Consider the following 16,740-nt stretch of genomic DNA (forward strand, 5'->3'; position numbering starts at 1 on the left):
TTACTGTATGTACCGCACTGAGCTTAAATAAGATAAACATCATAATATTTCCTCCAAGCAAATTTTATGAAAAACTATTAATACCTGTACAGTACTGTATTGTACTGTAGGGACTGGAAATCGGCCACTGTCGCCCCAGTACAGGGAGTCTACAGAGAATATACCCCCCCCCCCCCTCGGGTATCATACAAATTGTGGGGCAGTGTACTATACAATAAAAATACCACTAGTGTACTTAGTGTTTTTCACTTGCAGATATGGTAATCGTGGGCATAATCAACCATGTGTTCATGAAGGCTCAGGGCGATGTTTCATCACATCACAGAACCATGGGTATGCTATTGATACAACTTCAATCCCACATGATTGGGCACCACTCTTCACAAACAAGAATGATAATTCAAATGAGGGTATTGTTCATCGTACGCTTCCTTTCTATAGGTAAGAAAAAGCTTTCATCTTTTGTTACCATTAAAATTTTATTTTTATGACCTAATAATCCTCATTGGATGACTACTACTAGAATTCTGACAAGCATGAGTGGCCACTGATCATATGGTTAAAAGTCCATAGACAAACCCCTAACTCTGGTCCGGATCTCATCTCATTGGAGGTTAGGTGAGGTTAATAGTATCGTTTCAAAGATTTATTTGCATAATTTACAAACATTCAGCTTCATTTTAAAACAAACTGCAACATTCTAGCTAGAACACTTTCTGTGTTATCAATTTCTGAATGTTGCAACTTTGAATGCATTTCCTGACAAAAAATGAGAATGGTGCGTGTGCTAGATTTTCCATGCAATGCCTTTATATATACAGAAAACCTCGATTAGCCGACCCTCGATTAACTGACTTTCGGATTAACCGTCACTCCCGAACCCCTAATTTTTTTTTTTTTTTTTTTTATTTATTTGTTGTTTTTTTTTACACAAGGATTAGCCCACCCGGGCACAGGTCACTGACCCACATCGGGGCCTGGGGGGCGATAATGTAATAATATTAATAATGATCATGATAATAATAATAATAGTAATAATAATAATAATAATAATATAAATAATAATAATAATAATAATAATAAAAGTACCATAGAGAAATGCAAAAATGGAAAAAATAACCCAAGAGTGAGAAACAATGTACCTGTATGTATGTTGTGTTGTCAATAGTTAGAGAAACAATTGAGACCCTGCAATTGTGTGTAAATGAGGCAGAAAGTCAGATCAGCAACCTGGGACTTGGTCACAATTTTTGTGATGACATATGTTCTTTGGCTTTTCCATTTTTTATTCACGGCTTCTGTGCTAGTTCATATTTATTTACAAAAGTGGTTAATGTTTTAATGCAAATTCTATTGAAATATGAATGGCAAATGAACAAAAATGAATAGAGGGACTTACATGAGGTAGGTTAGGGAAAGGTACTTTGAAGATGTCAGTTTTATTTCCGTAGACTTTATGTAATATTAACTGAACTTTTGGATTATTCGTCGGCCCTTTCCCCCCATATGTGGGTGGTTAATCGAGGTTTTACTGTGTGTGTGTATATATATATATATATATATATATATATATATATATATATATATATATATATATATATATATATATATATATATATATATATATATATATATATATATATATATATATATATATGTAAATCACTGTAGGTGCGCGTGATCTAGGTATATGCTGATAACCACAAGGAAAGAAGAAAACACGAAGTTCCCAAGCGCTTTCGTGTAATTCACATCTTCAGGGGTGAGTACAGACTAGAGAGAGAAATACAAATCAAGGTGTATATATACAGAGAAGGGTGAGACCAGGTCCACAATGGTCAGGTATTAGGTAATGACCCTACTAATCTTTAAATAGCACACAACGGTTGGTGGTCAGGTCAGATGGTCAGGTGACCCGGCCTTCTCACCTGGTCACAAATCTTCTTAATTACAAAATTGTCCAGCTTGTACATGCCGTTACTCAAATTCATGTTGAATGCTTCGGTATGTTTAATAAGACTAGATTCTATGATGTTCCTACTATCAATTGAATTACATGGTAATATTGAGGAGGCATTATCCCAGTCAATGCAATGCTTGTTATCCCTCAAATGAACAAACAGAGCATTGGATTCCTGGCCTGTCCTAACACTGTATTTGTGTTGTTTAATTCTAGTTGCAAGATCTTTACCTGTCTGGCCTAAGTAAAACATATTACATTCCTTGCAAGGAACTTTATAAATGCAACCAATTGTGTTGTTGGGGGAGTTCTTGATTAACATTTGTTTAACAGTGCATGAGTTTTTAAATGCCACATTGACGTTCCAGGTTTTTAGTTGTGAAGGAATGTGTGAGAAATTTTTGTGAAATGGTAATATTAAGATATTCTTATGGTCATGGGTGGGCTTGGGATCAGTTCTATAAAAAGTTTTCTTAGTAATGTTTAGGCATTTGTCTATGAAAGATCTAGGGTATTTAAGGTTTGAGCCAATATTATATATATATTTGTATTCCTCATCGATGAATTCCGGACTGCAAATTCTCAAGGCACGTAAAAACATTGTTGAAAATACTGACTGTTTGACTTTATTATGGTGGGCAGAATAATAATGAATGTATGAACACACATTAGTTGGTTTTCTATAAATACTGAACTTAAAAGTGTTACCTATTCTGTGTATCAGATAGTCTAGGAATGGCAATTTACAGTCTTGCTCTAATTCCACAGTGAATTTGGATCGAGGGGGCTAAGTTGTTAAGTTGTGGCAGGAAAGCTTTTAGGTCCTCATTACATGGCCAGAGACATAATACATCATCAACATATCTAAACCAGACTGCTGAGGGTGGTAAAATATTACTTAATAGTTTCTTTTCAAAGAATTCCATATATAGGTTGCTTAATACAGGTGAGAGTGGATTACCCATTGCCATACCAAATTTTTGAGCATAATATTCCCCATTGAATTCGAATTTGCAATCCTTAATACATAGTTTGATGAGTTCGATGAAGTCGTCTTTCGAGACGGGCAGTGAAATATCATCCAGGGAATCTATGAGGAACTCTAGTAAATCATCAACTGGGACCTTTGTAAAGAGTGATGTTACATCAAAGCTGACCAGTTTAAAATCATAATTAATGTGTAAGTTATTGAGTTTATCAACCAGATCCATATTATTCTTGATATTGGAGTTAGAAATGTTGCCAACTAGGGGATTTAGTAAAGAAACTAACCATTTAGATAGTTTATAAGGGATTGACCCAACTGAGCTAATGATGGGTCTTGCTGGGTTATTGGGCTTGTGGGTCTTGATTACATCATAGGAACATCATAGAATCTAGTCTTATTAAACATGCCGAAGCATTCAACATGAATTTGAGTAACGGCATGTACAAGCTGGACAATTTTGTAATTAAGAAGATTTGTGACCAGGTGAGAAGGCCGGGTCACCTGACCACCTGACCTGACCACCAACCGTTGTGTGCTATTTAAAGATTAGTAGGGTCATTACCTAATACCTGACCATTGTGGACCTGGTCTCACCCTCCTCTGTATATATACACCTTGATTTGTATTTCTCTCTCTAGTCTGTACTCACCCCTGAAGATGTGAATTACACGAAAGCGCTTGGGAACTTCGTGTTTTCTTCTTTCCTTGTGGTTATCAGCATATATATATATATATATATATATATATATACATATATATATATATATATATATATATATATATATATATATATATATATATATATATATATATATATATATATATATATATATATATATATATATATATATACATACATATACATACATACATACATACACATACATACATACACACACATATATATATATATATATATATATATATATATATATATATATATATACATACATACATACATACATACATACATACATACATGCATACATACATACATACATACATACATATAAAATCAACTACCTCACCAGCAAGGAATCGAACCCTCGACCTACTGGGTGTGACTAGGGAACGCTTACCGGCTAGGCCACAAGGACACTAAATGCAGTTCTAGACTCTGTTATATTTCACACAAAGCCTGTTCATCGAGCTGATGGCGCCGTGAACCTCAATGGGAAACTGCCCGTTTCCCATTGAGGTTCACAGCGCCATCAGTAGACGCATACACCTCCCCTTAGAACGGAAGGAGGTATAAAGGTTGTAGTTGGAGACTTGAAAAGGTTTGGGTGAAGCTGCTTTGGTCAGTTGAAGTTTGGAAAGTAGTAAGAGGTCAGGGGAAGAGGTTAATAGATGGTGCTCCACAGAAGGAAAATTGGATCTCAGTCCGTGAATGTTGGAAAAATGAAGTGTGAAAAAAGCCGATCCTCCAGTAACCGCGGTGGCGTCAGTTGAGGCTCCAGTAGCTTGATGATGATCAGGTCGGCCCTGGGGTTCACAACCTTCCTGACCAGTGGGACCCATCCGAGAAGGCCCCCACTTCAATATTAATATCAACTGACATAGGAGAATAAAATAGAATGAATAAAACAGACCAAGAATGAGTACGGTTATATTTGTGGTGTTGTCAAAAGGTAAGAGAGACAGTTGAGACCCTGCAATTGTGTGTAAATGAGGCAGAAAGATAGATCATCAACCTGGGACTTGGTCACAATTTTCATAATGCCATATGACAGCCCGGTCTACCATTGGACAAATCATTATGCTTCCAATATCTTCCCAGGCGGTAGTACCTCCCTGTTTGGTAACTACCTTCTACCTACATAGTAGGTAGTTTCAAGGTAAAACCCTTCATGATATACCATTCAGAGAACCCAAGGGCTTTTAAAAATGTCAGCAAGCACACACTGCCAGTGTTTTATTGCAGTAATAAGAAAGCATGGATGACCCAAGCACTGTTTGAGGATTGTTTCATGAGTTGTTTCATTCCACGAGCCAAGGAGTATTGTCTGCAACAAAGGGTTGCTTTTAAGATTTTACTAATTTTCGATAATGCTCCAGGACACCCACCACACCTGGATGACCTGCACCCTGATGTTAAGGTAGTCTACTCTCCACCTAACACTACTTCTATCTTCCAACCCATGGATCAAGGTGCTATTGCTGCTTTTAAAGCGTATTATTTACGTACAACCTTCACTCAGGCTGTTGCTGCTACTGAAGGTGAGAAAATGCTCAGAGTTTTGGAAGGAGTACAACATTTTGAAATGTACAAAGAACATAGCTGCAGCATGGGATGAGGTTACAGGTCAGTGCATGAATGGAATATGGAAGAAGGTCCTGAAAAGATATGTGAACAGTTTCAAAGGATTTAATGAAGATGAAGCAATTTCTGAGATTAGTTACAAGATAGTGCAGATGGTTAAACATCTGGAGTTAGTAATTGATAATAAAGATGTTGAGCAGGTGGTGGAAAGTGTAGCAGAAGAGCTAAGTAACGAGGATCTTATTGAACTGTTGGCACAAAAATTTGCAGAGGAAGAAGAGACACAAAATGTAAAAGAAGACCCTGCACCCCCCAAAAAGTTTTCAGTGAAACAAATGGCAAAGGCATTTGCTACTGTTAATAAGGGGATGCAAATGTTTGTAGAAATGGATTAAAATGTTGAGCATTTTGCAAAAGTTGACAGACTGATCCAAGATGCACTTGCTTGCTACAGGGAGATTTACAATGAAAAGAAAAGGCAAACTGTGCAGTCTAAATTGGACATATTTTTTACGAAGTCCCCCATTACTGTCTCCTCACGCCCCACCAGTGGTGCCTCTTCACTCCCGAAAGATGATCCAATACCTTCAACAAGCAAGTATGTTAGCCTGTCTGAAGAAAGCAAACTGTCTCCACCTCTGCTTCACCCAATTAATGTAGTCTCCGTACTTAATTAAAAAAATATTGAGGCCCCGTGTGCATTCAGCTGACTATATTAAAGGTAAGTGCACAGTAACACTATTCATTTTCATTATTGGAAGTTACTTTTACTGTACTGTATTTCATTTTAGAATTTCTATGTATTATTTTAGCCTTTCGAATTAAAGATTCAAATCGATTTTTACACCTGGTCGTCGGAAGGAACCCTTTCAGAAGTCGAGAGAGGACTGTACAGTAATATTCAGATCAGAATGTTGTATGAACCTACAACATTTTTGTGGTTTAATGAAGAAATGTGACAAAACACATTGGTAAAACCAAAGCAGCCACAGCGGATAAACTTCTTTTTTACGAGCTCAATGCATGCACAGGTTATTTAAACAGCAGGAGTTCCCATTATCGCAGCTTCTAAGATCCTTTTATTGCATTTGCTGTACAGTTGACTCCATCAGTTTACTCTCTAATGTCTGTCTTTCAGTTCTTTAGTTTCAAGTTAATTATCATACTGCATCCAAATAAAGAATAAAAAAGATAGAATAGTACTGTAGATAGAATAGTATTGTTGCATATTGTTTAGAAAAAATTTCAGAAAAAATGTGTACAAATTGGGCTTGTTGGGTGTTTTGTAGACGGGTGGTGACGGACATTACCTATGTTATTATTACAGTAACTATGCTGGATACTGCCTACAGGATGTATGTAATAAACAGCACTTAGTGATGTTTAGAGAGGAAACACAATTCTTTTTTGCTGGCAATACATGCTATTTACTTTATTTCTTTAAAACTCTTCACTACTGGATTGATTTGTTAACAATTTGGGCAATCGGCCGCCTCTGTTCCACACTGTTGGCAATTAATGGGCATGCACTGGCTCCTGAATGTATGAACCTGCTCTTAGTGTTATCAAGTCTAGTCTTGAAAGAGCTCACACTCTGTGTCATCACAACACACTGGCAGATTGTTCCAAGAGTCTCACAATTATTACCCAAAAAAGATTGCTCTCAGCAGTTTCGACTTACAGGCTTCTTCAATCTTGAGCTGTGTCCTTCTTGTGTGGCATCCACCTGCTCCAATTAAGGACACTCTGAGATGTTTATACACTTTAATTAGGTCACCCCTTGCCTGTTTGTAGTATGAGCTAGGCAGTTGCAGGCACTCTTAATCTTCTGAATAACTGAAAAGGTAGTGCAGGCACCAATCTGGTGACCTTCTTGACATTTTCAATCAACTGACATTCCCTAGCATATCTCGGGGACCAGACAGGTGATGTTATTCCAGGCGAGGAAGCACTCGCTATTAATGATCACATGAAGGACAGACCATCTAGATATCGAACAACCTTCTGCAAGACCTACTAGTTAATTCCCTTTTATTCACTCTCACAATGGCCGAGAACTTCAGTTCATTGTTAACATACACACTGGTCCTTTTCACATACGTCTTCTTTATTAATGTAGCTTTCTTCGTCTCCGTTGGGGACATGTGATATGCCTCCGCATCGTTTGTAGGACCAGTGCACCCTTCACATTTTGCTAGGATGAAATCTAGCAGCCATTTTTTAACCATTCTTGAAGCACTCAGAGATCTTTCTGCAGCTCTTCACAGTCTGTTTGGTTCTAATTTCCTGAATAACTCTTGGCATTTTCGCAAACACATGTATGAGTAGTGTACAGCATCAAGTATGTCATTTCAGAAAAATCAAACGACAACGGGCCCCACGTACCCCCACTTGTCACGGTATACAAGATGATTTTTGTACTATTAATCACCATACACTGCTTTTCTGTAATCAGAAGCAAAGTTCTCCGATCCACACTCAGACATTTCCCCCAAATCCTGCATCTTCCAGTTTAATTCCTCAGCCTTTCATGGGGTAAGTTGTTGAAAGCCCTGGCAAATTTAGTGCGTCGAGTATTGCTGCCCTGTTCCTGAATTAGAGTCCAAACATCCAGTACCTAGGTAAATTCTGTTAAACTGGAGCTCTCGGCATAGAACTGTGTTGTCAATCCTTTCCAAGGTTGTTTGCAGCAGATGTTCCATCATGGCATCTCCTTTGTATTTACTTTAATTTTTACTTTCTCACCAGTGACCGGCCTGTTAGCCGCTTGGGCAATCGGGTCATGTCTCTGTTAATGCACTGTTAGTAAGTACTGGTATGCACTGTCTCTTAAATGTACCTTGAACCTTGCTCCAGTGTTGGTCAAGTCTGCCCTGAAAGAATCCCTCACTTGGTGCCATCACAACACTTTCTGGTAGATTGTCCCAGAGTTCACAACTCTGACCTGAAAAAGTTTGCCCTCAGTTTTCTCTGGACCCGCGCTTCTTCAATCTTGAGCTGTGACCCTTAGGGGCAAGGTTCAACCCAAGTTTGACACCTTCTGACTGAGTAGTGCCCTTGAGATGCTTATACACTCATCTGGGTCACCCTTGCCCGTCTGTAGTATAAGCTAGCAAGCTTCAGGCACCCAATCTCTCAGGGTAGTTGAGGTGCCGAAGTGCAGCACCAGTCTGAGATTGGCCCTCTTGAACATTTTCAACCAACTGACAGCCCCAGTATTTTGGGGACCAGACGGGGTGATAGCATCTAGATGGGGGGAAGCACTTACTCTTGAAGATCGTGCCATGTAGGGACAGATCGCTTAGATATCTGGAACTAATCTTATAAGACCCACAATTTATTTGCCTGATTTTATTTTCTTCTCGCAATGGCCCGAACTCAGCTCATTGTCAACATACACACCTAGGTCCTTCTCACATTCAGTCTCAAATAGTGCAGTTTCTTCTCATCCTGCTGGGGACGCCCCAGGTGCATCCTCTACACTTCATGACATGGAATCTCAGCAAACCATTTCTTCAATCTCATTCCTGGAGCTCGCAGGATCCTTCTGCAGCTCTTCAGAGTTTGCTTGGTTCTTGGATTTCCTAAATAACTTGGAGTCATTGGCAAACATTTGTATGGAGGAGGTACAACTGGGGCATGCTGTCGCAGGAAACAAACAAACAACAGCGGGCCCAATACACCGCCCTGTGGTACCCTGCCTGTGACAAGTGCAGATGATGATATCATGCCATTAATCACTACACACTGCTTGCTGTCATGTAGAAAGTCTTCTATCCACGCTTAGACATTTCTAATTCGCATTCTTCCAGTTTGATTTCATTGTAAGAATTGTCGCAAAAGCTGACAAAATTTAGTATATATTGTCGATATTTCACCCCGCTCCAGAATATGGGTCCAAATATCCAATACCTGAGTTAATTAGAAGCAGCAGGACGCCCCCGCATAAAACCGTGTTGGCAATCCTCATGCTTGTTTCAGTAGGATGTTCCATCATGCATCTCTGATAATACTCTCAAGCACTTACATATTATGCTAGCCAGGCTCACCGCTCTATAGTTGTTCGTGGAATGGATTGACTTCATTTCTTGAAGATAGGACTGACATGCTTCACTTTCCAATCACTGGGGACCTTTTTGTTCATCCTTGCATTTACAGAACAGGATTTTCATGGCTCGGGCAAGCTCATTGCAAATTCTTTACACTCTGGGATGCACCAAGACAGGGCTGGGACTCATATGAACCTTAGCTTTGGATAACTTTGCAGTATTTTATAACCTCAAATGCAGAAGATTGTAGAAGATTGTTTGCATCCTCTCTTGTGAATACTGGAGGCAATTGTCACTGCCTTTGCCTGTCCTGCTGAATCTGTATAACTTATCACTTAAGCTTCGGTCTGATACGCCTAGTCGTGTTTTTAATTTTGACTGTAGTGCTGGAAAATCCTTTTGCTTCACTCTTACCCTGCCATAATCTGTTTCTGAACCCTTCTACACTCTGAATTTGCCTCTGCTCCTGAATCTGGCATACATTCTCCTAACCTGCTCATCATATGTACAGTGGTCCTCGGTTAACCCAACTCATTCCGTTCGAGCAGGTTGTTCAAGTTAACCGAAAAGTTCGTTAACCAAACCATTGTTTCAATGGGTTTTTGGGTACTGGTTCCAGCTCACTGAAAATGCTTAACCAACAAAATGGTAGAAAGTTCACTTACTTTGAGGTGTGTATGTAGAAGGCTCCTGGATGAAGATGATGATGGCATTTGAAGTGGAGGTGGGAGGAGGAGAAGGGGAGAAGAGAAGGCATTGGGGTGGAAGAGAAGTCACCCCATGGCACCATTTTACCCATAAAATTTTTAGTTCCTATGGTGCATTTCAAGATTATTTCTTTTAAATCACTCACTGCACTGGCGCTTATATTGTCAATATGTAAAATAAATTTCAAATTAAGAATTTAGTTTTGGAACACAGAAAAAAAAAGTATTTCGTTGAAGAGAGTCTCAAGCAAGATAAAATACCTCCAGTGAAAACAGAGATTAACGCCTGTTTGCTGTGTTAAGAGGCTGGATGTCAAGACAAAACTAGTCAATTTTACTCTTTCAATTATGTTCAATAATTACAAAATGACTAAAAATTGAATATTAAACTTTAAAATTATTGAATAGTATAAACTTTTGATATTTACTAAAATAAGGAATTGCGAAGCCCTAAACCGACAATGTACATGGACTGATACTAAAGCTAAGGTTCGGTCAGTGCAAGGAAACTTTATATCCGGAATTTTTTTCAAGTAATCCAAATTGAAGATCCTTATGGAAGGCAGTTCATTAATCGAAATTACGTTAACCGAGGTGTTAGTTAAATCTAGGTCACTGTAATAATACAGTACGTAGTAAAATAAGCTTAACTGAAAACCATTCGAAAAGCGATTACAGTAAAATCTTTTTGAACAACTAAAGAAAGTTTTAAAGTAATTGTTTTCATTATTTATCCTCTTTCCACTGTAATATGCACGCCATTCCAGCAAAAATATTATATTTCCATATATTTATTTCTGAGAATACGTATATTCACCAGTCACATATGTAAAATATACTTGTGATGTATTATTTAATTGAAAATACGGTATCGTAGTTTTTTGCTTCAAATTTAATTAACAAAGATTGATGTTTCAAATGTAATGAAAAAAAATTTGTGTACAGTATCTATAAATACACTTTAATAAATGAATACTTTATGTTTTACATCGTCCTGTGCTACCATACCATGGATTTGGCTACTTTGGGCTTGCTATGATGACGCAAGAGATCTGCCCTGGCAATCATTGTACCGACACTCATACAGCTGGTGGTGCGCTAAGTATCGCTTCCATTGTTTACTCGTAGTTACTGGTAAATATTTTTCAACCTAACAAAACTATTCTTAGATAGTCGACTTCAATTTTTGCCAAATAATTTGGTCTTAAAAAGCTCTAACTACACACAGGTATATACGGTAAATAAGGACATGGGGCCAGGGTTTTTTGGGGCATATACGCGGATTTTTAACATCCACGGGTATCTCTGTTACGTAACCCCCGCGTATGTTAAGGGCCGACTGTATTTCACCATCGACACACCTGCAGACTTTGTGATGCTCATGTGTTCTTTGATTTTGCCGGCATCCTTCTTGATGGTGCTGATCGTCGATTCATTAACTCCATATTGTTGGGCGAGATCCACCTGTCTTGTGCCTTTCTCTAACTCCTGGACGATTTTTTACTTCACTTCATAGCTTAAGGCGCGTCGTACCTTCTTAGGCTTGGGCCAGGTAATTCAAGGTTTCTCGGGGGTGGTGCGGGTCCAGCGGAAGCAATTATTGAGCAGATTAGTGGGCATGAGGGAGCACTGTATACGTGGAGACGGAGGACAATGGGTCTGACGCTTCTAAGGTCAGCGACGTATTCCCTTTGGTGGCAGGGCACTCCAAGTTAAATTAGACCAATCACAGCTCGCGGCATAGGGGATGCGTGGCCCAATCACAGTCCGAAACGTCATCTGATGTCAGCAGTAACGTAAGAGCGACCTAGCGCGCAGCTTGTCCGCTCTGCTTCCCACGTAAATTCAGGAATGTACTGCATAACTAATAATTGGCGCGTCTGGACAGGTGCCGCATAAATGACCAACCGCGTATAAAAAATCCGCGTAAACCGAGACTATACTGTACTGTATTTATTGATCAAATGGTTTACTTTACTGGGTATGATATTCAGTGTAGTGTGTGCATTCTTATATCATAGTGAGTCAGCCAGTGAATACCCCTCATCTCGTAATTATACTTGTAATATTTGAACCTTGGCCTCATTTTGTCATGAACCAAGTACAGGTAACAGTTAAATCTGAAAGACAACTTTAAGTGGTGACTGGTGCCAACTGGGTTAGGTTTTCCAGTTTGGCCACTATACCCTCCTCGTTAGTTATGATGAGGTCCAGCGGTTAGGGTGTTTGCTCCCTTCTGTAGTGAGTCTGATCTTTAACATATTGGAATAGAAAATTGTCTCGGAGTTTCTACAAAAAGAGTAGGTAGTGGGATTATTAAGGTCATTTGACATAGTTTCATTTCTCCAGTCGATGCTGCCATAGTTAAAGTACCTCATGACATGGCAGTGGCTAGGTTTGAGCACTGTTGCATTGTCAATTAAGGCTCTTAAGTTCCTTTGGTTGAATAATTATTAAACCAAAGGAACTTAAGAGCCTTAATTGACAATGCAACGGTGCTCAAACCTAGCCACTGCCTATGATTATAGCCACTATGATTATAATCATAGTGAAATTGTGATAGGGAGGTTAACTAAGGAATTAGTTAATATTCCTGAAAGTAGCTTATAAGCTACAGTTTGGAGATCTGTAGATACATACTCTTTAGTTTAATTTTACACCACTTTGATTCTTCAAAAACATCGTGCCCCTGTACTCTCAACTGGCTGGCTGTAAAGTCTTGCCTAGCATAGATAACCACACCCCTCTTGCAAATTGATTGAGAAAGGTTTGTAAATGAGTCATATCCAATTACAGTATATTGAACTCTGATTCCTCCAGATCGCTTCTCTTGTTCTTATACAACAGTTCTACCATACCTACTATATCAGGTTGATGTACTTTGAGTAGGGCTTCAAACTGAGCTCTTTGTTCAAGGAACGTGTCAGTAATAGTGTATAGTGTACAGTACATGATTTTTAAGCTGGATTTTGTCCTTGATAACTACTCTGATGACATTGTTTACATGATGCTATCTCCTCCTGGGTGGGAGGTAGAGTCGGTGGGGGTGTACAGAAAATGATTTTAGTGAAGGTGAACTAGTAAAATGACAAAACCAGCAATAAAATGAGGTTCAAAACATTGTGCAGCTGGCAGTTCCACTCCTTACTTGGGCAGATGATGGAAGCACAACATACCATGGAGCTTTCAATGGTCTATGGCAAATTAATAAAAAACTTGATGTAATTTTTTTTCATAACATTAATAAATAGGTGTTTCTTTGTGTTATTAATATATTGCCATTGCACACTAGTGACTAATCAGTGGCCTCACTTTGTGAAAAATTTATATTGATGAATTTTATTAAATTCCCAAGTGTAATAGGCTCCTGGAATAGATGTGTTAAATTTCCAAACTTATGTACAGTACTTTCTAAAGACTTAGTGTTTCCAAACATTTTGGGTTCCTGGTTCTCAAATGTATATGATTGTCTGTTACTGTATCCTTACTTTACTTCCAATTAAATAAGAGGAAGTAGGTATACTAACCCCTCCTATGAACAGGGCTCGAGGTGAGGTGGAATTTGTTTGGTTAAATCATTAATGTTGATAAAATATTCAAGGGAACACTTCCGGTTGAGATTACTTTTCCAATTTCCAAGTTTTTATACAATTAGATAAATTAGTGCATAGTCTACTTAAATATGTTCATTGATAATGTATTGCAGTGGCTCTCATCACAAGGCTGGGGGGTGTAAGAGGCTCTAGTAATAGTGATGAAATAAATAGAAATACTGAACTGTGCAAATAAAAAATAGAAGGATTCAACACTTGAACCAGGTACTGTATTGGCTTTGGATAGTGTTATTGTACAATAATGTACCATCTCAAATCTCAAACTACCCTTGGAAATATTGACACTGCATTAAAGTCATTTAAAAAAAAATCCAAAGACCTACAACGGCATAAGAAAAATTTGGATATAGATAAAGCAATAGAAAATATAGAAACAATTGTTTTAAGCTGTACGATAACTTGGCAGTGACAGTCATAGGCTGCCCGGGCCTTGACTTGGGTGCACAGGTTGTATGATACAACTTCCCATAATAAAAAAAAATTAATAATGAAAAAAAAAAAAGTGGCCTTGTGGGAAGTCACAATACTCCTGCATTTAAATACTGTATATGCTATTTTTGTCATGGGACTGCTGTTTACAATGTGAATCATATATGATTTACACCTGAGCATTCTACTTGTTAACATTTTACAACTCGAGCCCTGCCACTGTAGATCTATTTACTGTATTTTGCTTAATGCAAAATTAATTATGACAATATATGGATGCTTCAAGACTATTGTTGAATTAATTTAGTATATAGTTGAATGATTTTAATGTCACTCTTAGTGTACAGTTTCATCCTGAGCACACTGCTGGACCAGAAGATTTGGAATCACTGTTTGACATATTTCTGGATCTGGCAAGACAGTCAAGTCGAGGAGTGATGCGTGAAAATTGGGACCTTCCATCCATAATCACTAACCATCTGAGTTACAAGTAAGTCATTCCTTCATCACAGTATTCTTTATTGCTATGTCTTAATTACTTGGGGTTTCTGTCATTTACAGTGATATGTTTAATATACATTGTAATAATAGTACATTCAGGATTTAGTAACAAATAATTCGGGTACAAATCATTACAGCATATTTACAAACCCTTTTTACAAGGTTAGTGGATGTGAATGTTTCTTTGTGTGCTTGTGTTAGTGTGGTTCTCCCACGTTTCATCCAAAAACATCTCCGGCCATCTATTGGAAGGGCTACATTTTCTTTTCTTATCAATTGAGACGTTGCGAGTAGCAAGGGCGGGCTGACCAAATGTGGGAAATTCAGTTTTATGTGGTTCCTGGTAGATTAAACTGTACTTTTTCATGTGCAACCCATGAACACAGGATTCTTGGCGCTCTTTTCTCCTCCTCGGAGATAAAGGTCCTCTCAGGCATCCTCTTCCAAAGGAGACCAGTCTCATCCACATTGAAGACTTGCTTTGATGAGTAGCCTCCTTCCTGGATAATCCGTTTGAATTCTGGCAGGAATGTCTCGGCAGCAACCGTATCTGAACTGGCAGCTTCACCAGTCATCTTAATATTGTGGAAGTTATAACGATGCTTAAATTGTTGAAACCAGCCTCGGCTGGCCATAAAGGTATCTTCCTTCGATCCTTCACCCTCTTCTGCCTTTAAATCGTCAAACAATGATCTGGCCTTATGCTGGATAACCATAAGGCTCACAGGGGCATTGCATTGATTCTGGTCCTCCATCCACATTGCCAGCATCTTTTCCACTTTTTCTATCACAGTGCTTCTAGTACAAGTTGTCTTAGTTGCGCTCAGAGAAGAACCACTTCCAGCACTAACCTTAATCTTGTCAGCATTGGTCCGGATAGTACGCAGCGTTGTGGGGGTTAGACCAAGCACAGCGGCTATGTCCACAGCACTTTCCCCTTTTTCAAAACGGGCAAATACATCCATTTTCATAGACAGGGTAATGGTCTTACGTTGCCTCTTCATTACACTAGCATCAGTATCACATGATGGGCGCTTGGAAGACATCTCTTATGGTTAGCGTACACTTATAGAGCAAAAGCACACACACGAATGATATGAATTCGTAACAAAGACTGGCTCGGCGTCGCTTGGGGACGCTGTGACGTTCCGCAAGTGAGGGCAGCTCGCCGAGCCCCGAGAGCATAGCGCTGCTAGACAAGAGCAGGTGATGCGTGGTAAGTAGAGGTTCCTCCTGCTTTATACACCCCAGCTGGGATTCCATTAGGCCTTGAGGCTTTGTTATTTTTCATCTGTTTGATGGCAGTAGCTACCTCATCCAGGGATGGAGGATAGCTGAGGTGTGTCAGCTCTGGATGCTGAGGGACCTGCTGGGTAGTCAGGACATCCACATCGGTTGTTTCGGTTGAGCAATGAATGGTAGTGCTTTTTCCAGCACTGATGGAGGCCTTCATTGTCTTTAATTATGAGGTTACCGTCATATGAGCGCTGAGCGGAGGCCGGCTGCGCCACGAGTGATTGGCCCATAAAATGTTTTAGTGGAAAATGAGAAATTTGCACATCTTGTGCTGATCTGCAAGTTTTTGTGTTTGACTTGCTTGATTTTTAAGCCAATCGTTCTTTAGAGTGCGAAGTCTCTCTGGGCCACCGCTTTCTTCTTGCGGAAGGTATCAGCTTTGGTCCGAGAGTGGGTGCTGTTCTGCAGGTCAGTAAAAGCAACACGTTTATCATCGACGAGTACATTGATTGCTGGGTCATTTTCATCAAACCACTCCTGGTGTACTCTTTCGATCTGGCCGAGGGGGTCTCTGCAGGCTTTTGTCAAGACAGTTTTGAAAATATCCCATTCGCTACTGGGATTTGCATTGTTTGCTGTTGGGTTGTTTATCAGCCTATGTTCGAGCTGCTCTCTGAAAGCATGTGCTATCGCTGGGTCCTCCAGACGCTTACGCCCGTATTATTAAGCAACATTTTCCCTTGAAGAGGGTCGTGTTTCAACCCGAGTTTTAAACTAAATGAGTCCTAAGGGACAATGCAGTACAGTACTTAGCGGGGTGGTGTGGCAATAAAGTTAACTAATTCCAATATTATAAATTAATTTTATTGGAATTAGTTAATTTTACCGCCACACCACCCCGTAAAGCATAGTACTGCGGTGTCCCTCAGGATTCATTTAGTTTAAAACTCGGGTTGAAACACAACGACCCTCTTCAAGGGAAGATGTTGTTTA

At 39.1% G+C, this 16,740-nt stretch overlaps 1 protein-coding gene across 1 annotated transcript in view; it reads left to right on the top strand.

The window, feature by feature from the left end:
• Positions 1–16,740, top strand: part of LOC121859232 (CAD protein-like) — a gene marked incomplete at its 5' end in the record, with an annotated part of 317,185 nt that overhangs the window by 38,723 nt on the left and 261,722 nt on the right. The window contains 2 exon segments of the mRNA XM_042355968.1: positions 256–441; positions 14,351–14,500. Of these exon segments, the coding sequence (XP_042211902.1) occupies positions 256–441; positions 14,351–14,500 (336 nt within the window).

This window comes from Homarus americanus, unplaced genomic scaffold (genome assembly GCF_018991925.1).
Source record: "Homarus americanus isolate GMGI-L3 unplaced genomic scaffold, GMGI_Hamer_2.0 scaffold36188, whole genome shotgun sequence".
Lineage (NCBI taxonomy): Eukaryota > Metazoa > Arthropoda > Malacostraca > Decapoda > Nephropidae > Homarus > Homarus americanus.